Raw genomic sequence first — 23,423 nt, forward strand, 5'->3', positions numbered from 1 at the left:
CTGCAGTGCCAACCCAGCAATGCTTCTCCTGCTTCTGTATAGGTCTCAGACAAACTAGCAGCCAGATGTCCTTGGGATAGGCCTCAGGCTTCCGGCCTAGCAGTACGGGGCAGCATAACACGTTCACCCAGCCAGCACAGAACCCGATCACCTGACTCCACCCAAATAAATTGGCTGTCCCAGCAGGCCAAGGGACTAAAGAAACCCCCGCCAATTGGCTGAGACACCCCATCCAATCATAACCTGACCTTGCTAAGCCTTTGTCCATCTAATGTCAACAGTATAACGCCACCTAACATCAGAAGAGAGGAGGTGCAGCAAGTCCAGAACTAGAGAGTAATCGGTGGATCTACTAACAATTAACCAGGGCAACTACTGCCTGGCAAACTAAATTTACTAGCAACTCTGCCTAAACACCAGGGTGCTACATATCTAAGTACTCGCCCATCCTGGAATAAAGGCAATCAATCTCACTTATAATAGATCGTCTGGGGGGGGTTTCCTTTCATTTATGTATTTTGAAGACAATATATATTGCTTCTTTTTTTTTTTACTTTGTTTTTAATCCCCTTATTAACCCAATAAGTTAATTAATACCCACTAGTCTGGGGGGCAGTGTCCTGCCTTGGGCCAGGTGCTGGAGGGATCCTCCTGCCATAACACACAGAAGGAAGCCCTTCCTGGAGGCACTGGAGCAAGAGAGAACAGAGTGAGTAGTTTAGCACTGTTGGGGACTAACAAGGGGGATGGGGGACTGCCACATGTATCCAGTCTCCCTGAAGACAGCCGTGTGCTCAAGTCTCCCTGAAGACAGCCGTGTGCTCAAGTCTTGAAATCCTTCCCTGAGAGATCTCCTGAGAGTCAGTCGGGAGGACTGGTAGCCTGGAGGGCTAGTAAAAAGGGGCAGATGCACCCAGGTGGGTTGACAGTGCCTGAAGAGGTGGTGCTGGGATCAGTGACCATAGAGAAAGAGTTACAAGCGGTTTCACTACACTGTGCTACACACTGTGCTACACAAAAAGGGGCTATGAGTTCCTGCCTGTAAAGGGCCATTGCTAATCTGACTGGGAGCCTGTCAGATACAGTAAATCAAAGTGATTCAGCTGGAGCAAGCAAATATGTGCAGGAGGAAAGTGAAGGAGACTGTATATAGAAAGATGTCCCTGAAGTTTTGCTGAAAGTACTGCTGAAGTCAAGTGGGCATCCCATAACCTCCCATCCCTATCCAAGTTCTTAACCCTCAATAAATTAAATAAACAAAGTCACGGACTGTTCTCTGACTCTGGTTGCTTGTGAAAGTTTGGTGTGCCTGGCTGTGCAGAGTAGGGGATCCAAGTTCATCAGCAGTCTCTACGGGGGTGTGCTACGTTTGAAACACTGCTTTAATAGGCTTATGATATAACTGGCAGATGCGCTAGGTTACATCTTACTGTTTTTTTTTAAAACAGGAAGGAAACCATGGTCAATGACAGATGTGAGCATAGACAGCACATCACACTATGTTATCCCGTGAGAAAAAAATTTGCAGTCAGCAAAACTTGATGTTTAAAAGGAGAACGAAGGAGCAAGCAATTACTAGAGAACTTTGAGAGCTAAGATAACTTTTTGGCAGAAGTACACAAAGCAGATTGTATGGACAGAAAAGGTGGAAACTAATGAAGAAAGGAGGAAAGCTGCTGCAACAGATTTTGTAAAACTTTTACGCTGGTGTAACTGTTCTAGCGGAACACAAAACAGAATTCAGAAGAAATCATAAACAGGATATGAGGTATTTAAAGAGCTAATGTTTTGTAAAATTAAATTCAAGCAAAAACGTTGCTATGCAGCATTTTGGAGTTTTGTTTGCTGCAACTATATGATTATAACATGTTGATAATGATGGTGATGATGATGATCAAGATGACAATGACAGCAAGTCTTTTAGGTTAAGAATATTCAAAATAGTTTTTGAAGGGGCAAGTTCTAATGAGTTCATCCAGATCTTTGCTTCAGCTTCAAGTATGCAGCAGAAGTAGAGAAGTAAAGAAGAAATGAGGACAGGAGTATACACCTTTATATTAGTAATGGGGAATGTATTTATCAATAGACACTTCTTTTACAGGGCTTTTGGATTCTTATTGAAAAGCAGAAAAACATTTTTGGGAGCAATTGCCATGTTCTCCTATTGCATACTCTATATCAGTGCCACAGTTATAGCCAGAATCAGAGAGATGGCCACAACTTTAAGGCGGCGTAGCGTATCGTATTTACGATACGCCGCCTTAAGTCAGAGAGGCAAGTACTGTATTCTCAAAGTACTTGCCTCCTAACTTACGGCGGCGTAGCGTAAATGCGGCGGGCGCAAGCGCGCCTAATTCAAATTCGGCTGAGGGGGGCGTGTTTTATGTTAATAAGCTTTGACCTGACGTGATTGACGTTTTTTTTAACTGCGCATGCGCCTACATTTCCCAGTGTGCATTGCGGCTAAGTACGCCGCACGGGCCTATTGATTTCGACGTGGACGTAAACAACGTAAATCCCTATTCACGGACGACTTACGCAAACGACGTAAAATTTTCGAATTTCGACGCGGGAACGGCGGCAATACTTTAACATTACTATTCCATCTATTTGATGGAATAACTTTAGGCCTGCTAATGCGTTACGTAAACGGCGTATCTGTACTGCGTCGGCCGGGCGTACGTTCGTGAATAGGCGTATCTAGTGGTTTACATATTCTACGCCGACCGCAATGGAAGCGCCACCTAGCGGCCAGCCAAAATATTGCACCCTAAGATAGGACGGCGCAAGCCGTCGTATCTTAGATAGGTTTAAGTGTATCTCTGTTTGAGAATACACTTAAACCTAGGTCGGCGCAGATTCTGAGTTAGGTCGGCGTATCTACTGATACGCCGACCTAACTCTACCTAAATCTAGCTATTAGTGTGCAAAAGTTCCATTGTATTGTGATATCATGATGCATTGCAGTTGAGCACCTGCTGATGACTGGGCGGAAGATTATAGCCATAGAAAGCAGGTGTGTACCTTTTACATTTTAGGACAATTAAAGACATATAGCTAGATTAAGGATGGCGAGCGCATACTTGCGGCGGCGTAGCTTAAGGCATTTAAGCTACGCCGCCGTAAGTTAGCGAGGCAAGTACATGATTTACAATGTACTTGCCTGCTAAGTTACGGTGGCATAGCCTAAAGCGGGCGGGCGTAAGGGCGCCCAATTCAAATTTGTCTGAGGGGGCGTGTTTTATGATAATGATCCTTGACCTGACGTGATTGATGGTTTTTTTTAACTGCGCATGCGCCTACATTTTCCAGTGTGAATTGCGGCTAAGTCCGCCGCATGGGCCTATTGATTTCAACGTGGGCGTAAGCAACGTAAATCCCTATTCACGGACGACTTACGCAAACAACGTAAAATTTTCGAATTTCGACGCGGGAACGGCGGCCATACTTAACATTACTATTCCATCTATTTGATGGAATACCTTTAGGCCTGCTAATGCGTTACGTAAACGGCGCATCTGTACTGCGTCCGCCTGGCGCACGTTCGTGAATAGGCGTATCTACTGATTTACATATTCTACGCCGACCGCAATGGAAGCGCCACCTAGCGGTCAGCCTAAAAATTACACTTTAGGATACGAGGGTGTAAGACACTTACGCCGCTCGCATCTGAGCCTAATTTAAGCGTATCTGGTTACCAGAATACACTTAAATTAGCGCTGACGCAAATTCTGACTTAGGCTGGCGTATCTACTGATACGCCAGCCTAAGTCTCTCTGAATCTGGCTAAAAGACTGTATGACAAAGAAAACAGCATTGTGCGTACACTTTGCACCCAGCAAGATCACAATGGCAGCTAAAGGCATCCAGTGTGTCCCTGCGCCCAATGCAGTATTAACCAAAAACCAAAATGTATTATTTAGCAGCTTACAAAGCGGGGGTTCACCCGAATTTTTTTTTTAACATTAGCTTGAGGCTTATTATGGGAAGCACAATCGGATGTTTTTTTTTTAAATCAATGCAGTACATACCTTTTTAGAGATAGATGTTCTCCGCGGCTTCCGGGTATGATCTTCGGGACTGGGCGTTCCTATTTGATTGACAGGCTTCCGACCGCCGCATACAGCGCGTCACGCGTTGCCGAAAGAAGCCGAACGTCTGTGCGGCTCTATACGGGGCCTGCGCACCGACGTTGGGCTACTTTCGACAACTCGTGACGCGCTGAATTCAGAAGAAATCATAAACAGGATATGAGGTATTTAAAGAGCTAATGTTTTGTAAAATTAAATTCAAGCAAAAACGTTGCTATGCAGCATTTTGGAGTTTTGTTTGCTGCAACTATATGATTATAACATGTTGATAATGATGGTGATGATGATGATCAAGATGACAATGACAGCAAGTCTTTTAGGTTAAGAATATTCAAAATAGTTTTTGAAGGGGCAAGTTCTAATGAGTTCATCCAGATCTTTGCTTCAGCTTCAAGTATGCAGCAGAAGTAGAGAAGTAAAGAAGAAATGAGGACAGGAGTATACACCTTTATATTAGTAATGGGGAATGTATTTATCAATAGACACTTCTTTTACAGGGCTTTTGGATTCTTATTGAAAAGCAGAAAAACATTTTTTGGGAGCAATTGCCATGTTCTCCTATTGCATACTCTATATCAGTGCCACAGTTATAGCCAGAATCAGAGAGATGGCCACAACTTTAAGGCGGCGTAGCGTATCGTATTTACGATACCCCGCCTTAAGTCAGAGAGGCAAGTACTGTATTCTCAAAGTACTTGCCTCCTAACTTACGGCGGCGTAGCGTAAATGCGGCGGGCGCAAGCGCGCCTAATTCAAATTCGGCTGAGGGGGCGTGTTTTATGTTAATAAGCTTTGACCTGACGTGATTGACATTTTTTTTAACTGCGCATGCGCCTACATTTCCCAGTGTGCATTGCGGCTAAGTACGCCGCACGGGCCTATTGATTTCGACGTGGACGTAAACAACGTAAATCCCTATTCACGGACGACTTACGCAAACGACGTAAAATTTTCGAATTTCGACGCGGGAACGGCGGCAATACTTTAACATTACTATTCCATCTATTTGATGGAATAACTTTAGGCCTGCTAATGCGTTACGTAAACGGCGTATCTGTACTGCGTCGGCCGGGCGTACGTTCGTGAATAGGCGTATCTAGTGGTTTACATATTCTACGCCGACCGCAATGGAAGCGCCACCTAGCGGCCAGCCAAAATATTGCACCCTAAGATAGGACGGCGCAAGCCGTCGTATCTTAGATAGGTTTAAGTGAATCTCTGTTTGAGAATACACTTAAACCTAGGTCGGCGCAGATTCTGAGTTAGGTCGGCGTATCTACTGATACGCCGACCTAACTATACCTAAATCTAGCTATTAGTGTGCAAAAGTTCCATTGTATTGTGATATCATGATGCATTGCAAGTGAGCAGCTGCTGATGACTGGGCGGAAGATTATAGCCATAGAAAGCAGGTGTGTACCTTTTACATTTTAGGACAATTAAAGACATATAGCTAGATTCAGGATGGCGAGCGCATACTTGCGGCGGCGTAGCTTAAGGCATTTAAGCTACGCCGCCGTAAGTTAGCGAGGCAAGTACATGATTTACAATGTACTTGCCTGCTAAGTTACGGTGGCATAGCCTAAAGCGGGCGGGCGTAAGGGCGCCCAATTCAAATTTGTCTGAGGGGGCGTGTTTTATGATAATGATCCTTGACCTGACGTGATTGATGGTTTTTTTTAACTGCGCATGCGCTGTGCGCCTACATTTTCCAGTGTGAATTGCTGCTAAGTCCGCCGCATGGGCCTATTGATTTCAACGTGGACGTAAGCAACGTAAATCCCTATTCACGGACGACTTACGCAAACAACGTAAAATTTTCGAATTTCGACGCGGGAACGGCGGCCATACTTAACATTACTATTCCATCTATTTGATGGAATACCTTTAGGCCTGCTAATGCGTTACGTAAACGGCGCATCTGTACTGCGTCCGCCTGGCGCACGTTCGTGAATAGGCGTATCTACTGATTTACATATTCTACGCCGACCGCAATGGAAGCGCCACCTAGCGGTCAGCCTAAAAATTACACTTTAGGATACGAGGGTGTAAGACACTTACGCCGCTCGCATCTGAGCCTAATTTAAGCGTATCTGGTTACCAGAATACACTTAAATTAGCGCTGACGCAAATTCTGACTTAGGCTGGCGTATCTACTAAGTCTCCTAAGTCTCTCTGAATCTGGCTAAAAGACTGTATGACAAAGAAAACAGCATTGTGCGTACACTTTGCACCCAGCAAGATCACAATGGCAGCTAAAGGCATCCAGTGTGTCCCTGCACCCAATGCAGTATTAACCAAAAACCAAAATGTATTATTTAGCAACTTACAAAGCGGGGGTTCACCCGAATTTTTTTTTTAACATTAGCTTGAGGCTTATTATGGGAAGCACAATCGGATGTTTTTTTTTAAATCAATGCAGTACATACCTTTTTAGAGATAGATGTTCTCCGCGGCTTCCGGGTATGATCTTCGGGACTGGGCGTTCCTATTTGATTGACAGGCTTCCGACCGCCGCATACAGCGCGTCACGCGTTGCCGAAAGAAGCCGAACGTCTGTGCGGCTCTATACAGGGCCTGCGCACCGACGTTGGGCTACTTTCGACAACTCGTGACGCACTGTATGCGACGGTCGGAAGCCTGTCAATCAAATAGGAACGCCCAGTCCCGCAGTACATACCCGGAAGCCGCGGAGAACATCTATCTCTAAAAAGGTATGTACTGCATTAATTTAAAAAAAAAAACACCCGATTGTGCTTCCCACAATTAGCCTCAATCTAATGTTAAAAATTAGTTTTTTGGGTGAACCCTCACTTTAAATAAGGTTGCTGCATTATTTTCTTTTCTAGGCTTTTTCCCCCCCACTGTATTACTTGGTGATCTGGCTATTAACATACATCCTGTATGATGCCGCGTACACACAATCGGGTTTCTCGGCAGTGAAAACACTGCAGTGAAACCGGACGGGAAAACTGAGGACTGGCTTGGTCCCTTTTGCCCATGTACACATGGCTGGTTTTTCCGACATGTTTTCTCTTGGTCGAGAAAACCGGCCGTGTAGAGGGGTCCACCGCAGTGTTTCCCTATGGGAAAACTGCTGAGGAAAAGAATGTTGCGATTCCCGACGAGAATTTTTTTTAGTGATTCTCTGCGGTTTTCTCGTCGGGAAAACTGCTGGAGAGTGTACACACATGTCCGGTTTTCTCTGCCAAGAGAAAACATGACAGTTTTCCCAACGAGAAAACTGATTGTGTGTTTACGTGGCTTTAGAGTGTGTTAACTGTATTGTTAATCTGGGGGTGGGTGGGATAGTACTAGATGTACTAGTAGATTTAGATGCAATAAAAATTACAGCCAAACTCCAGCTAACACTTTATAGACAGTTACAGCAAACCGTTTCTGTTTCCTTTTGGGATAAATGTTTTACATAAATAAATAAAAGCTGGCCATTGAACGCATACTGTTAGTGTTAAATGGTTTCCCTCAGTCCTCCAGCTGCTATAACTGCACCAACCACAATGCATTGCGGCACTGAACAGTGCATTGCAAGCCCTGATTGGCTGAAGCAGTGAAAGCTTCAGCCAATCAGGGCACAGAGCACTGTCAGAGTCATGATTGGACACTGTCATCATGACTTTATCCAATCATGGCTCATTCCCGTCCCACAGTATAAAAGTATTCTTGCAATTGCAGCCATTATCAGTGTGATTTTGGCGTGGAGAGAGATAGAACAGGGCTCTGTTCAGTGCTATTAGTTAGTTAGTGTGCTATACTGTGCTATTTTGCTTCAATTGTCAGTTTAAGATATTAGTTTAGTGTCAGTCTAGGGATAGTGTGAGGCCCCGTACACACGGCCGAGGAACTCGACGTGCCAAACACATCAAGTTCCTCGGCCAGTTCAGCCCTGAAGCCGCCGAGGACCTCGGCGGGCCGAGAGCTCCCATAGAACAACGAGGAAATAGAGAACATGTTCTCTATTTCCTCGCCGAGGTCCTCGTCGGCTTCCTCGGCCGAAAGTGTACACACGGCCGGGTTTCTCGGCAGAATTCAGCCAGAAACTCGGTCGGAAGCTAAATTCTGCCGAGGAAACTGGTCGTGTGTACGGGGCCTGAGTGTAGTGAGGAGGACCATCATTCAGCTTTGCATAGTGTGCTGCTAGAGGAGGGACAACTCAGATAGTTTCAGTGTAGTGTAGTGTAGTGAGACAGTAATCTTGACATTATTGTATAGCTAGAGTAGGGACAGTACAGATAGCGTCAGTGTAGTGACGGTTGAACACTGTCTATTTGATTGCGTTACTGCCAGTTTAACGTCATTTACTTCTGTGTGCGTTACTGCCAGTTTAACGTCATATAGTTCTGTGCGTCACTGTACGTTTGGCGCATTATATTGCAGTATATTATATTGTATCTGTAGAGTTGGGGTGAGCTTTGAGTTCAAGTCGAACATGAGTTCGACTTGAACAGCAAACAATTTGGGGTGTTCGCGGGAAATTCGAAAACCCTGTAAAAGTCTATGGGAGAATTCTAAAGTGTTAATTTTAAAGGGGGACATCCTCCTCATGTTGAGGGCATGTGGCCTGCTATGGTTCAGGAGGGGGTCCGGTTTCTCTTCCCCCTCTTTTCCTGCGGCCTGCCAGGTGGCGTGCTCGGATAAGGGTCTGGTATGGATTTTTGGAGGGACCCCACACCATTTTTTTGTTTTTTTTTCAATGACTTTGATCTGTATTGCCGGGACCGACAATTCATTAATAGGCGCAAATAGTTTTAAATGACTTTTTTTTCCTTTAGAAATTACACTTTGTGCAGGGACAGTTCTAAACACGGGAAACATGCACTACTTTACAGGCATACTATATACACCCCCCAGGTACGAAATTTAAAGGAATATTTCACTTTTATTGTTTCACTTTAAGCATTATTAAAATCACTGCTCCTGAAAAAACTGCAGTTTTTAAAACTTTTTTTTTGCATTGATACATGTCCACTGGGGCAGGACCCAGGTCCCCAAACACTTTTTATGACAATAACTTATTAACCTTTAAAATGAGCACTTTTGATTTTTCATGTTCGTGTCCCATAGACTTTAACAGGGTTGGCACACATTTTTTGCCTGTTCGCATGTTCTGTTGTGAACCGGGGGATGTTCGGCTCATCAATACTTGCGGCTATTCACGAATTGCCGGGTCCCGGCAATACAGAGAAAAGTCATTGAAAAAAACAGCACAATGATATCCAGCGAAGAACACACACACACGATACAGACTCCACCGGAGACACCCCGGGAATGACGCAGCGCTAGCCTAACAGCTCTTATGTAGCTGAGGGCGGGGCCACCCGTCACGTGACCCCGTCCCCCTCTGACGCAAGGGGAAATGCCGGTCTTTCCCAGTGACATAACCAGGATGTTTCCGTTGCATCAGAAGGGGGCAGGGTCACGCATTTTTTTAATTATTTTGGTTCCCTGCACAAAATGTAATTTTTGAAAGAAAAAATGCCATTTAAAATTACTCGTGGCTATTAATGAATTGTCGGGTCCCGGCAATACAGTTAAGTAATTAAAAAAAACGGCAGGGGTTCCCCTTAATATTCATACCAGACCAAAGGGCCTGGTAATGGACTGGGGGGGACCCCTGATGTTTTTTTCAATGACTTTTATCTGTATTGCTGGACCCAACAATTCATTAATAGCCGCAAGTAATTTTAAATGGCTTTTTTTCCTTTAAAAATTACATTTTGTGCAGGGAACCAATTTTTTTTTTAAAAATGCGTGAGGTCCACCCAAAACTCCATTACCAGGCCCTTCAGGTCTGGTATGGATATTAAGGGGAACCCTGCCACCAAATTAAAAAAAATGGCATGGGGGTACCCATCAAAATCCATACTAGACGCTTCAGGTCTGCTATAGATTTTAAGGGGAACCCCGCACCAAATAAAAAAAAATGGTGTGGGGTTCCCCCAAAAATCTATACCAGACCCTTATCCGAACATGCAACCTGGCAGGCCGCAGGAAAAGTGGGGGGGACAAGAGAGCGCCCCCCCTCCTGAACCGTACCAGGCCACATGCCCTCAACATGGGGAGGATTATTTGGGGGTCTGTGACCCCCAAAGTACCTTGTCCCCATATGGATGGGGACAAGGACCTCATCCCCACAACCCTTGCCCGGTGGTTGTGGGGGCCTGTGAGCAGGGGGCTTATTTGAATCTGGAAGCCCCCTTCAACAAAGTAGACCCCCAGATCCTGCCCCCCCCCCCTATGTGAATTGATAACAGGTACATTGTAAAAAAAAAAAAAAAGAGTCAAATTGTTAAAAACCACACAGACACAGCTTTATAAGTCCTTTATTAAAAATAAAAAATAACATGTGAGGTTGTAATGCTCTTCACGGAGGGAGGTGCCTGATAATGCCAGCCGAGGAGCGAGCTTAGACCCGGGAAGTGCCGAGGGAGATCCGTAGCGTGAGAGGCTGCGGAGTCTCCTTAGATGACACCCTCTGAATCGACCTGGATCCTGTATGCCATCAGACGGAGCATTCATTGTGGTGATATACAGGAGGCTGTAAGAACTGAGATCCCCCCCGCCTCGCTTTTTGTATGTCCCAGCCGTCTCTGCCAGGTTCCCGGCAACTAGCTAGCAGACACGCAGACACACAGCTTACGGGAGTGAGAGGAGCTGTAAAGCAGGCTGGCTGAAGATCTCTCAAACGAGCTGTAATGCAGGCTGGCTGAAGAGCCACAAACGGAGACCAGCAGGATAACGGGATAAAGTAGAGGAGCAGAAAAAAGGAGGTATCTCTATAAATATTTCTACATAGAGCCATACCGAGAACTGTCTCCAGAATCTGCTATATGTCTATAATCGCCTGCATGCAATCCGTTCTATTTATACCTTGGTCAGCAAACAAATCCAGCTGTATTTAACGGTGCTGTGTGGTCTTGTATGAGGGGAGCCCCTGGAACTTTTATGAGAAGTCACAAGTTGGTCTGCCTGGCGCTGGTGAGAGTTGCTTCTAGAACCTGCTATTTGCCTGCTAATTTGTCTATAACTGCCAGTCTGCACCCTGTCTTCTCTGTAACATTATCAAGTGGATAAATCTGGCACCGTTGTAAAGTAATGTGATAAGAACTGTTCCTAGTACCTGTTATCTTTTACAACTGCTTAGTAACAGAAAAGGTTTTCAGGCACAAAGGTCTTTTGCATCTTAACCTGTTAACTAGAGATCTAGCTTGAAGGAACAATAAATCTGGAGAACAGTTACTTAGACTTGTTTAGAGACTATATGAGCGATGCTAATAGGTGAAAAATCTGACTATTTGAACTGAGTTTAATGTAAACCATAAATGGATGAGAAGAACTGTTGAAAAGTTAATATGAAGACATACATGGGCATCTGTATATATAACTCGTCAGTATGAGCGGCAGCTGGACTGAATTTCTGTCTGCAATTATAGACAGGGCTGTTTGTCCTTTTTTTTTTTTTTTTTTTTTACAGCCCATATTTTTTGGTTTACTACACTGATATACAGATACCCGTTTGATTCCCTGTCTCACAATAGTAGAGCTATATAATTGCCAGCCGGCGAAGTGTGTAAACTATATAAAGTTTGGATATCTGTTTTTTACTTTTTTTTTACAATTCCCAGTTCTTCTAGTCCGGGCAATTCGGTGTAAATCATATAAACGGACATATCTGGGCCCCGGTATACAGTGGTGGAAGCTCAACCCCCCTTTTTCTTGTTTCCAAATTATAATAGACACGTATATACCAACCGGTCTGTAAGAATTTGAATATACTGTGTGTACAGATATTTTTCTTCTATGAACTAGCCCGCAGCCGAAAGTGAATTGCACTTAGTCGCTAGTAGGCGAAACGGCCCTTGCATCTCGGGCAATACTGAGTAAATCACACAAATGGAGAGTCTGGATACCTGTGCCTATCTACATAGCCACGGAAGTATACCTTATCTGGCATAGACACGTGGGTCTTGCAAACTGACCTGCCCGGCTGAAGTCGAATGGTATTAGATTTGCTTATATAGACCAATCTCAGAGCCGGGATATCTATACCTTAGAAGATCATTGGGATATTTGTGTATTCTTACTTTCCGGGTAAAGCAATATAATTTCCAGTTCTTACAGATTTCCAATTTGGAAACCTATAGGACCGGGTTGAACATAAAATAGCCCACTGCTCCAAGCATATACAGTCTCTCATATAAACGGCTGTACAGATTTGGGAGAAAAGGGTCACACAGTAGTACCCCCTATATTTTTGACTGCAGATTACTCTTGGAGGAAGCAACTTGCCTAGGACAGCGGAGTGGATCGTTGTCTCAGGATCAGATAAAAAAGCATAACAGATAATAAAATAATCAATTTCAAACTGGGCAAGCGCATAAGAGCGGTTAATAAAAACATCATGAGTAAGACAACGAGTAAAACCACGAAGGGCAGTGTCCCAAAATAAACTAAAAATAGCGCAGCAACTAGCACAATAAAATAGTACATGACCCAAGAGACAAGCCCTAAAAGTTCTGGCTTGAGCAACCAACAACAAGATAAAACTGATAAGAAAATAGACAAAAAGAAGAGTACTGTAAAAAAGCAGGAGGCGCGCCAGACCTATCTAGAGATGATTTAATTACAGAGAGTGAATTAGAGATAAGCAGAATGGACGACCAATGGACAGATGCACAAATCCCAACAAAAGGGGAAATGACTGAGATGCTACTGCGACTGGAAAATGCGATCAAGGTAGAAATCAATTCACTAAGAGCTGACTTAGGACATCTCTTGACAAGGGTAGAGGTGACGGAAGAGAGAACAGATAAACATGCCCAGGAATTAAATAAACTAAAAGAGCAAGTCAGATCAAAGCAACAAAATCAGAGGATTTTTTTCTTTATAGATTAGAAGATCGGGAGAACCGGAATAGAAGACAAAATTTGAGGATCCTCTCGCTCCCAGAGGAAAGAGGAGAAGATCTGAGAAAAATTATGAATAAAATATTTAATCCCTTACTAGATAAGGGAATAGAAGAACCCCTTAAGATCGAGAGAGTCCACCGGAAAATCAAAAAAATGTAGAAGCCGATTGGCCAAGAGATATAATAGTGAGGTTCCGGTTCTACGAAGATAAAGCAGAAATCTGGACGAAATTAAGGGGAAAACCTCCTATACAGTACGAAGGGTCTGAGTTACAAATTTTCACAGATTTAGCCCCAGAAACACTTGCAAGATGGCGACTCCTGAAACCACTCCTGGAGCAAATGCAGGCACAGAACATTAAATATAACTGGGGATTCCAAACCTGTTTAATAGGCCAGAAAGATGGAAGATCAGCTAGATTGAGGTTCCCTGAAGATTTGATAGGATTTTGTAACAAACTTGATTTGCAGGTGTTAGACTTGCCTGGTTGGGCAGAAAAAGAAAATGAGATATAAAAGGAAATGGTATATGTAGAACAGGTTGATAACAAGGGGGAACTATCTCTACCAAGGAATTATAGGATTGGGAAGGGGGGGAGTGGAATGAGAGTGGAGCAAAGGGGGGTTGAAAGTGGCTTACTGGGGTTCTGTGTTCGGGCTTCGGCTTCTCCTACCCCCCTGCCTATAGCGAGGGGGGATGGATGGCAGGATCGGAGCCACACCTCTAAACAAGAGAACCAGTGGCAAAGGTGATAGAGGGGACCACTAATGGTTCTGAGGCCAGGAATGGGCCAAAGCGGGGGAGGAGGGAGGGCTGAGAGGGCAATTGGGGGGGAAGGGATGAGTGGGGGAAGGAGGAGGGGGAAAGACCTGGAGGGGGTGGGGTGGGAGGACAGCAATAAACTTTATAACTTAAAATGTCAGAGGATTAAATACTCCCACCAAGAGGCATAAGATCTTAAAAGAGCTCAAACAGTATAGAGCGGATGTAGACTTCTTACAGGAGAACCATCTGACCCTGGAATCAAATGTAAAACAATTTTTCCCTAATTTCCCGACATGGTACTACGGGGACACTATTTCAAAGAGAGCAAGGGGAGTAGCAATAGGATTTGCCAAGGAAGTTCGGTTCACATTGGAGGCTAGTATGAGGGATATAGAAGGAAGATTTATCTTCCTAAAGGGTAAACTAGGCGAGATGGAATGCACTTTAGCAAACATCTATGCCCCCAATGTGAACCCTATTAAATATTTTAATGAAATCTTGGGAAAACTGAAGCATATCAGGGCGGGATATGTAATCTTGATGGGAGATAAGAATTTCTGTATGGACCCGGTAGTAGATAGTACGTCCCAGGTACAGGGGACAAATAACGCACAGCTGGAAAAGATAAAACAAAAAATGCCCAGTAATCAGATGGTCGACATTTGGAGGATAATGCATCCAAAATTACAGGACTATACGTTTTACTCCCCTGTACACGGGACGTACTCTAGGATAGACTACATAGTTACATAGGGCCAGATTCACGTAGAATCGCGGCGGCGTAACGTATACTAGATACGTTACACCGCCGCAATTTTTCATCGCAAGTGCCTGATTCACCAAGCACTTGCGATGAAAACTACGCCGGCGGCCTCCGGTGCAAGGCGGGCCAATTTAAATGGGCGTGTGCCATTTAAATTAGGCGCGCTCCCACGCCGGACCTACTGCGCATGCTCCGTTTCTTAACTCCCGCCGTGCTTTGTGCGCCGTGACGTCATTTTTTTGAACGGCGACGTGCATAGCGTACTTCCGTATTCCCAGGCGGCTTACGCAAACGACGTTAAATTTTGAATTTCGACACGGGAACGACGGCCATACTTTAGACAGCATAACGCTTGCTGACTAAAGTTAGGGCAGCAAAAAAAACGACTAACTTTGCGACGGGAAACTAGACTAGCGGCGACGTAGCGAACGCAAAAAAAACGTTGTGGATCCGCCGTAACTCCTAATTTGCATACCCGACGCTGGTTTACGACGCAAACTCCCCCCAGCGGCGGCCGCGGTACTGCATCCTAAGATCCGACAGTGTAAAACAATTACACCTGTCGGATCTTAGGGATATCTATGCGCAACTGATTCTATGAATCAGTCGCATAGATAGAAACAGAGATATGACGGCGTATCAGGAGAAACGCCATCATATCTCATTTGTGAATCTGGCCCATAGTAACATAGTTAGTCAGGTTGAAAAAAGACACAAGTCCATCCAGTTCAACCACAAAAAAACAAACAAACAAAATAAAAAACATAGTACAATCCCATACACCCAATTCCATACCCACAGTTGATCCAGAGGAAGGCAAAAAAACCAGCAGAGCATGATCCAATTAGCTACAGCAGGGGAAAAAATTCCTTCCTGATCCCCTGAGAGGCAATCGGGTTTACCCCGGATCAACTTTATCTATAAATCTTAGTACTCAGTTATATTATGTACATTTAGGAAAGTATCCAGGCCTTTCTTAAAGCAATCTACTGAGCTGACCAGAACCACCTCTGGAGGGAGTCTGTTCCACATTTTCACAGCTCTTACTGTGAAGAAACCTTTCCGTATTTAGAGATTAAATCTCTTTTCCTCTAGACGTAAAGAGTGCCCCCTTGTCCTCAGTGTTGACCGTAAAGTGAATAACTAAACACAAAGTTCACTATATGGACCCACTATATATTTGTACATGTGGATCATATCCCCCCTTATTCTCCTCTTCCAAAGAGTGAATACATTTAGTTCTTCTAATCTTTCCTCATAGCTGAGCTCCTCCATGCCTCTTATCAGTTTGGTTGACCTTCTCTGCACTTTCTCCAGTTCCCCAATATCCTTTTGGAGAACTAGTGCCCAAAACTGAACTGCATATTCCAGATGAGGTCTTACTAATGATTTGTAGAGGGGCAAAATGATCTCTCTCTCTCTGGAATCCATACCTCTCTTAATACAAGAAAGGACTTTGCTCGGTTTGGAAACCGCAGCTTGGCATTGCATACCATTATTGAGCTATAATCAACTAAAACCCCCAGATCCTTCTCCACTACGGATCCCCCCAGTTCTACTCCTCCTAGTATGTATGATGCATGCATATTCTTAGCCCCCAAGTGCATAACATTACATTTATCAATATTAAACCTCATCTGCCACATAGTCGCCCAATTAGACAGAGCATTGAGGTTGGCTTGTAAATTGGAGACATCCTGTAAGGACGTTATTCCACTGCATAGATCTCCCCATCAAATCCTCAAAATTGTTGGAGATGTGCAGACATGCCAGGAAATTTTATGCACATATTTTGGTCATACCCGAAGATAGTAGCATTTTGGAGAGAGGTCCTGAGAGTGATTGCTATAATAACATCAATAGAACTGGAACAGGAGGCAGAAATCTGCCTGTTATGTCGTGTACACACGATCATTTTTTGGGTTAAAAAAATTACGTTTTTTTTAATGTCATTAAAAATGATCGTGTGTGGGCTCCATAGCATTTTTCGGGTTGTAAAAAATGGGCAAAAAAAAATTCGAACATGCTCTATTATTTTATCTATTTGAAACACTCCCAATCTCAATCCCAATGTCGCAGTTGAAAGTTCTGCAGAGAAAATGCCTCATGTTTTTATGGAACAATGCCTCCCATAGGATTGCACGATCAGTAGTTTTTGCTCCTAAAAATAGAGGGGGATTGGCTGCGCCACATATCATTAAATATTATTATGCCTCCCACCTCAGAGTATTAACTTCCTGGATATCTAGAAAAGCGACAAGTAGATGGGCTGAGATTGAAATGGGGATTACTGTTCTGGTGCATCCTTGTTATATGTTATGGCCTTCCTCAACTAAATTTATGCCTCAACTGAGATCCCTCTGCTTGGCGCCAATGCTTTTCACCCTTGCTATCTGGAGAAGATGTGCAAAACGGTTCTCCCTCTTCTCCAGATACTCTCCACTCTTGAATATACAGGATGGGCCATTTATATGGATCCACCCAGGTGGGCCATTTATATGGATAAACCTTAATAAAATGGGAATGGTTGCCGCCATGGTCACCACCCATCTTGAAAAGTTTCCCCCCTTACATATACTAATGTGCCACAAACAGCAAGTTATTATCACCAACCATTCCCATTTTATTAAGGTGTATCCATATAAATGGCCCACCCTGTACTTTTCAACCCATACATACCTGATGGACTGTCCTATGTGGGGATGTTTCCATGGACTCAGGCGGGAATCTTTCAATTGCGATACCTTGTACACCCGGTCACACGTAAACTCTTAACGACGTTTTTAAAGTTGTCGTTTTTTGGGTTGTAAAAAATGATCGTGTGGGGGCTTTAACGACGTGAAAAATCTGCGCATGCTCAGAAGCAAGTTATGAGACGGGAGCGGTCGTTCTGGTAAAACTACTGTTCGTAATGGAGTAAGCACATTCATCACGCTGTTAACGACGTTTTTAATGTTGTCGTTTTTTGGGTTGTAAAAAATGATCGTGTGGGGGCTTTAACGACGTGAAAAATCTGCGCATGCTCAGAAGCAAGTTATGAGACGGGAGCGGTCGTTCTGGTAAAACTACTGTTCGTAATGGAGTAAGCACATTCATCACGCTGTAACAGACAGAAAAGCGCAAATTGTCTTTTACTAACACGAAATCAGCTAAAGCAACCCCAAGGGTGGCGCCATCCGAATGGAACTTCCCGTTTATAGTGCCGTTGTACGTGTTGTACGTCACCGCGCTTTGCTAGAGCATTTTTTTCACGATCGTGTGTAGGCAAGGTCGTTTTAATGATCAAGTTGAAAAAAAACTTTGTTTTTTCTAGAGCCTGAAAAACGTAATTTTTTAGAACCCGAAAAATGATCGTGTGTACGCGGCATTAGGATTGGTAGGGAAAGATAACGTCTCTGTGGGAAGGAGAACACAACTGGGTTTACTACTATTCTATGCTAGAAAGGTGATAGTTTTTAACTGGAAAAAGGTAGAAGCTAGCTCCCTCGATAGTACAATGGAAAAATCTAGTAAATATAAACCTGCCATTGTATAGGGAAACATACTGAAATACAAGAGAGTATGGGAAAGCTGGATAGAAAATCCTATGACAGCTTCAGGTTAAAATAAGGTATAAGGGGAGGATAACCACACCATTGAAGAAAGAAAGGGTGAAAAAAGTTATAATGCAGCGTACACACGATTACTTTTTTTATGTCAGTAAAAACGATCATGTGTGGGCTTCAGAGCATTTTTCGGGTTCTAAAAAATGGGCAAAAGAAATTCGAACATGCTCTATTTTTTTGACGACATTTTTGACATTGTCGTTTTTCGGGTTCTAAAAAATGGTCGTGTGTGGGCTTTAACTACAGGAAAAATCTGCGAATGCTCAGAAGCAAATTATGAGATGGGAGTGCTCGTTCTGGTAAAACTACCGTTCTTAATGGAGTAAGCACATTCACGCTGTAACAGACAGAAAATCGCGAATCGTCTTTTACTAACACAAAATCAGCTAAAGCAGCCCCAAGAGTGGCGCCATCCGCATGGAATTTCCCCTTTATAGTGCCATGTTGTAAGTCACCGCGCTTTGCTAGAGCATTTTTTTTCCACGATCGTGTGTAGGCAAGGCCGTTTTAATGATCAAGTTGAAAAAAACTTCGTTTTTTCTAGAGCCTGAAAAACTTCATTTTTTAGAACCCGAAAAATGATCGTGTACGTGGAATGAAAGTTAGGGGAAATGAATGTGAAATAGAATTTTAAGGAGTCTCTGGAAGAGAGCAGAACGTGTTAAATGTATAATGTGAATGTATTGGATATGTATATGTATGTTACTTTTTTTTTGTATGGGAAAAAAAAAATATTAAAAATCAATAAAGAGATTATTATTTTTTAATGTACCAATAGTTTTTGCCTTTCACATTGAGAAAGGGTACAGTGCTGTTCTTCTTTATTAGTCCTGTGCACTAGTGTGCACACTTTTGCTAGTATAGTATAGTATATAGTGAACATGGTCCTTTGAACAGTTTTGTACATGACACATATACACTCAAGAAATTATTTAAAAATATTGCTACATGAGCCTACCTGTTCATCGGGCTGATTGACATTACTGCTCATGTAAGGAAAGTTCCATTTGCAGGAATCTGAGTTTTTCTTTCCAGTTTCGCTATTCCAAACCACAAATTAACCACACAGAAAAAAAAAAACTTGAATATATTTCTAGCAATTAAAGGCAGTATAGATTGGTTGTAGTTCATTTACAAGTTGAAGCTATAGGGCCACATTCAATTCAGGGATTACTGCTGTTTCCCACCAGCACAGGTCTTATATATACATACTGTACTTGCCATTACTTGTTTTTAGTATAACATTCAATCTAAAATTGAAACTTGATATTTTGTCTTGCATTTTTTTAGTGGTATTTTTAAAGCACTTTTCAAAATTCCTTTAAATCCTCTAGAGATGAATTGCAAGTTTGTGTTGACTCTTTTGACTGGGCTAGTAGAATGCATGTGCTTTGCGGGACTCCCCTTTGGTTGGGCATCTCTGGTGTTTGTGCTGAAGAAGGAACAATATTTTCAAGATCTGTGCTACAATGCTACAAATCATACAACCAACTCTACTGACAGTGAGTATTGTGTAATATTTAATGTTTACATGCTAGAGATAGCAAGGCCTGATGAATTTTAACGTCTATATCACATTATAGAAATGCATTTTGTTGAATTATTTTGAAGTTTACTAGTGTTTGATTTTTTGATAATTTTTTTTCATTATACAAAAATGATATTTAAATAAATATGTTCATATGGATTGGCTTCAGGAAAGGAAAATTACGGTAAGTATTTGATAACATTTTCTGTTTTACGCCAACATGGCAGCATACAGTACATGTGATAAATAATGCGCTAAACAGGAAGGGCTAAAATGTGTAATCAAACTTAGGCCCCTTTTACACTTGTGCGACCTGAAAGTCACACGTTTTTTCCACTTTGACTCGATTGTGACGCGACTTGAAGCAATGCCTGTATAATCTTGAGGTCTAGGGACTTCAAGTTGCCTCAAAGTCGGACCAAAGTAGTGCAGGGACTACTTTGAAGTCGCACGTTGAAAATCATGTAGTACTCATTGGAAATCATGGAGTAGGACTTTGCAGTCCCAAGTCGCAGGACAAGTCACACAAGTGTGAAAGGGCCCTAATTACAATGGACATGGAAGCCTGGACCATTACTCGTCTAAGACCCCTTTCACACTTGTGTGACTTGTCCTGTGAAATGTCGCACAAGTCGTACTTCATGATTTTCAATGAGTACCATTCAATCTGTGCGACTTCAAAGTTGTCCGACTTTGAGGTAACGTGAGGTCTCTAGACCTTAACATTACACAGGCATTGCTTCAAGTCGTGGCAAAAAATTGCAGCAAATCGCAGTTAAATTGCACGACTTTAATTCAAATACTAACCATAATTTTCCTTTCCTGACTAGCTCCATGGCAGCTCAGCTGGGTGAGGCCCCGCCAACCCCCTACGTAATCAGGACTTAACTATACATTTTTCACTCACCTCAGCCTCAGCGTTCTGTAACTCGTACTACTTAACTGGGTGGGTATTGTGCTGCCATGGAGCTCGTCAGGAAAGGAAAATTACGGTAAGTATTTGAATTAAATTTTCCCTTTTCCTGATGGCTCCATGTCAGCACAGCTGGGAATTAACTAGCCACACATGGGAGGGTAATGCTTGAGATTTTTTTTAGTCTACACTGGAGGCGGAATACAGAAAACTCCTGGCAAAATCTACGGTAGTCAGAGCCGCCGGGTCCATGCAATAGTGTGCCATGAAGGTATGTATGGACGTCCGCAGATCATCTCCAAGGACACTTGTCCTGCCGCTGCCCAGGAGGTAGAGACTCCCCTAGTAGAATGCGCTGTGACCCCCTCAGGCACAGGTAAACCCTTCATTCTGTAGGCCAACGCTATAGTCTTGACAAACCATGAGGCGATCACCCTGCCAGAAGCCCTCAGGCCCTTTCCAGCACCATTCAAGATGACAAAGAGATGGTCCGACTTTCTAAGTTCGGTCAGCGCGTCCACATTCAATGAAGATCCCACATTGAGGGGATTTGGATTCTGAGAGTTTTCTGCAAGAAACAATGGGAGCGTGATTTCTTGTGTCATATGGAAAGTAGAGGCTACCTTCGGGACGAATCCCAGCATTGGTCTGAGCACCACTCTATCCGGGAAGAAAGAGAGGAAGGGTTCTTTAAACCCCAACGCCGCCATCTCGGATACCCTTCTGACTGAAGTAATTGCCACAAGAAAGGCAGTCTTCAATGTGAGATGCCATAGAGAGACAGGAGAAAGAAAGATAGAGCCTGACGAAGAGACACGCATGTCTCGAACGCGTGCACCGCCCTGAGACTGTATCCGGAAGTGACGGTCTGCTGTTTGCGCTCCACGGCTGCGTTCCACCACGCCGAATGTGGCGTTCCTGCCTCCCCCCGTACCAGCGCTGTGATACCATCTAGGGACCTCCAGAGACACCGCACTCGGCCCTTACTGTGTGGATTAACCATCACGCTGCCTGAAGCCTGTGAGAAGATCTTCCCAGCAGAGTCTATGCACTCCAGATGCCAGCCACAGATGACACCAGTATTTCAATACCTGTATCCCCTGTATCCTTGTGAGTAACCCCTCATAAGATTTGTTGTTGTTTGTCCTTTTTTATTAAACTCCATACTACGCTTAGAGGGCGCCGCTTTTTGTTTTTCTTGTCTAATGAAAGAAAATCCAAGATTAGAGGTAAGTCCCACTTTGAAAATCTTAGAGACCTTGGCGGTCTTAGGTGGATGGCCTCTCTGAAGAATCAAATCACCAACCTAGCCATGGCCCACTGGGTACCAGTGAAAGCCGAGATAGCAGACATGTGGGCTAGGGATGAGCTTCGCGTTCGATACGAACGTATGTTCGACTCGAACATCGGTCGTTCGATCGTTCGTCGAAACTCGAACAAAACGGGTCGTTCGCGCCAAATTCGAGTGACGCAAAACGTCCCATAATTCACTGCGGCGATGAGCGCTGATGATTGGCCAAGCATGCTGTATGTCCCACATGCTTGGCCAATCACAGCGCTCAAAAAACGAAGAGCCATAATTGGCCAAAGCCAGGGTGGCTTTGGCCAATTATGGCTCAGGGGGTTTAGTACACGCCCCACACTATAAAAGGCAGCCTGCAAGGCGGCCTCGTGTAGTGTGTTCCGGCTTTGTTACAGACAAGTCAGACAGTCAGTTAGAGAGAGAGAGATAGATAGAGACACAGGGCCAGATTCATGAAGCACTTACACTGTTTTTTTGGTAGATGCGCGGCGTAAGTGCAGATTTGCACCGGCGGATCCCTGCACCGTACCCAGAGAACCAGATTACACCTCCAAATAGACTTCATCGCCTCGGTGTAACCTTTCCACGCCGGCACGGCGTTGGCGCAGATTTACGCTGGTCGGATCTGGCGCGGCCATGGTTTTTGTGTTCTAAATATGCAAATGAGGTTGTTGGGCCGATTCATCAACTTAAGCTTGACCGGCGCAGGCTACTCCTGGTGAGCGGGAACTGAAATTTACGGCGCCAAGTTACACCTCATAAAAGCAAGGGTAACTTTGCACCAAACTTGCAGAGGTCAGCTGGAGAGCAGCTAAAGCAGCAGCGTTACAAACGAACTGAGCAACAACACTTGCTGGACAACACATCTGTGTGCCAACATGCCAGGGGCAGCCGTGGTCCTTGCACTATTGCGTCGAAGGGCACGTAGGAGGGCACGGGAGAGGATCTTCCGCCCGCGCATTAACGTCTTTGACATGGGGGAAGTGGAGGTGTATCGCACCTACAGGTTCAGCCGTGAAGTCATCCTGGAATTAACCAGCATCCTGCAGGATGACCTCACCAGCCATAACTGCCCCACCACAATGCAAACGACCTAGCTTGGAAAAAAAAAAACTTAAGTACATTTGCACCTGCAGGGCGGAAGTCTGGGCTGATTTATGGACTGGGCATTGGTAGTGGACCGGCGTAGCTCAGGGATCATGCCAGGGTGCAGTTCTGAGCATGTGCAGATTGGGGAATTTACCCCTGGATGTCACTGAGCATGTGCGGTCTAAGATGCGCCCCGGCGTGACCCCTGCGCCACGGTCGGCACTTCATTAGCATAGGGTGACTCCCAGTTGGCCTTACCCCACCTTACGCCGTCTAAAATCCACCCCGCTGGGGCATCGTAGACAAAAAAAGTTTCTTGAATCACCTAACTGCCTCTCCGCGCTGGACCGGTGTAGTCTAAAAATGATGCACCACGCCGGTGCAAATCTGCACCATTGTTCATGAATCTGGCCCACAGTGTCTTTTCTACTAGATAGAT

General features: G+C 44.1%; 1 protein-coding gene across 3 annotated transcripts in view; it reads left to right on the forward strand.

Annotated features, from left to right (window-relative positions):
* The first annotated feature begins 1,458 nt into the window (after positions 1–1,458).
* The window catches only part of SLC43A3 (solute carrier family 43 member 3), a 236,337-nt gene continuing 214,372 nt past the window's right edge, over positions 1,459–23,423 (forward strand). The window contains exons 1-2 of one of the 3 annotated variants that reach the window (XM_040320810.1): positions 1,459–1,768; positions 19,486–19,653. In XM_040320810.1, the coding sequence (XP_040176744.1) occupies positions 19,488–19,653 (166 nt within the window). In that variant the 5' untranslated portion in view covers positions 1,459–1,768; positions 19,486–19,487. Of the gene's footprint in view, positions 1,769–4,223; positions 4,256–10,465; positions 10,880–19,485; positions 19,654–23,423 lie in introns of those variants that run through there. The other 2 variants (XM_040320811.1, XM_040320812.1) reach the window with 2 other exon arrangements.

Source organism: Rana temporaria, chromosome 8 (assembly GCF_905171775.1).
Source record: "Rana temporaria chromosome 8, aRanTem1.1, whole genome shotgun sequence".
Classification (NCBI taxonomy): Eukaryota; Metazoa; Chordata; class Amphibia; order Anura; family Ranidae; genus Rana; species Rana temporaria.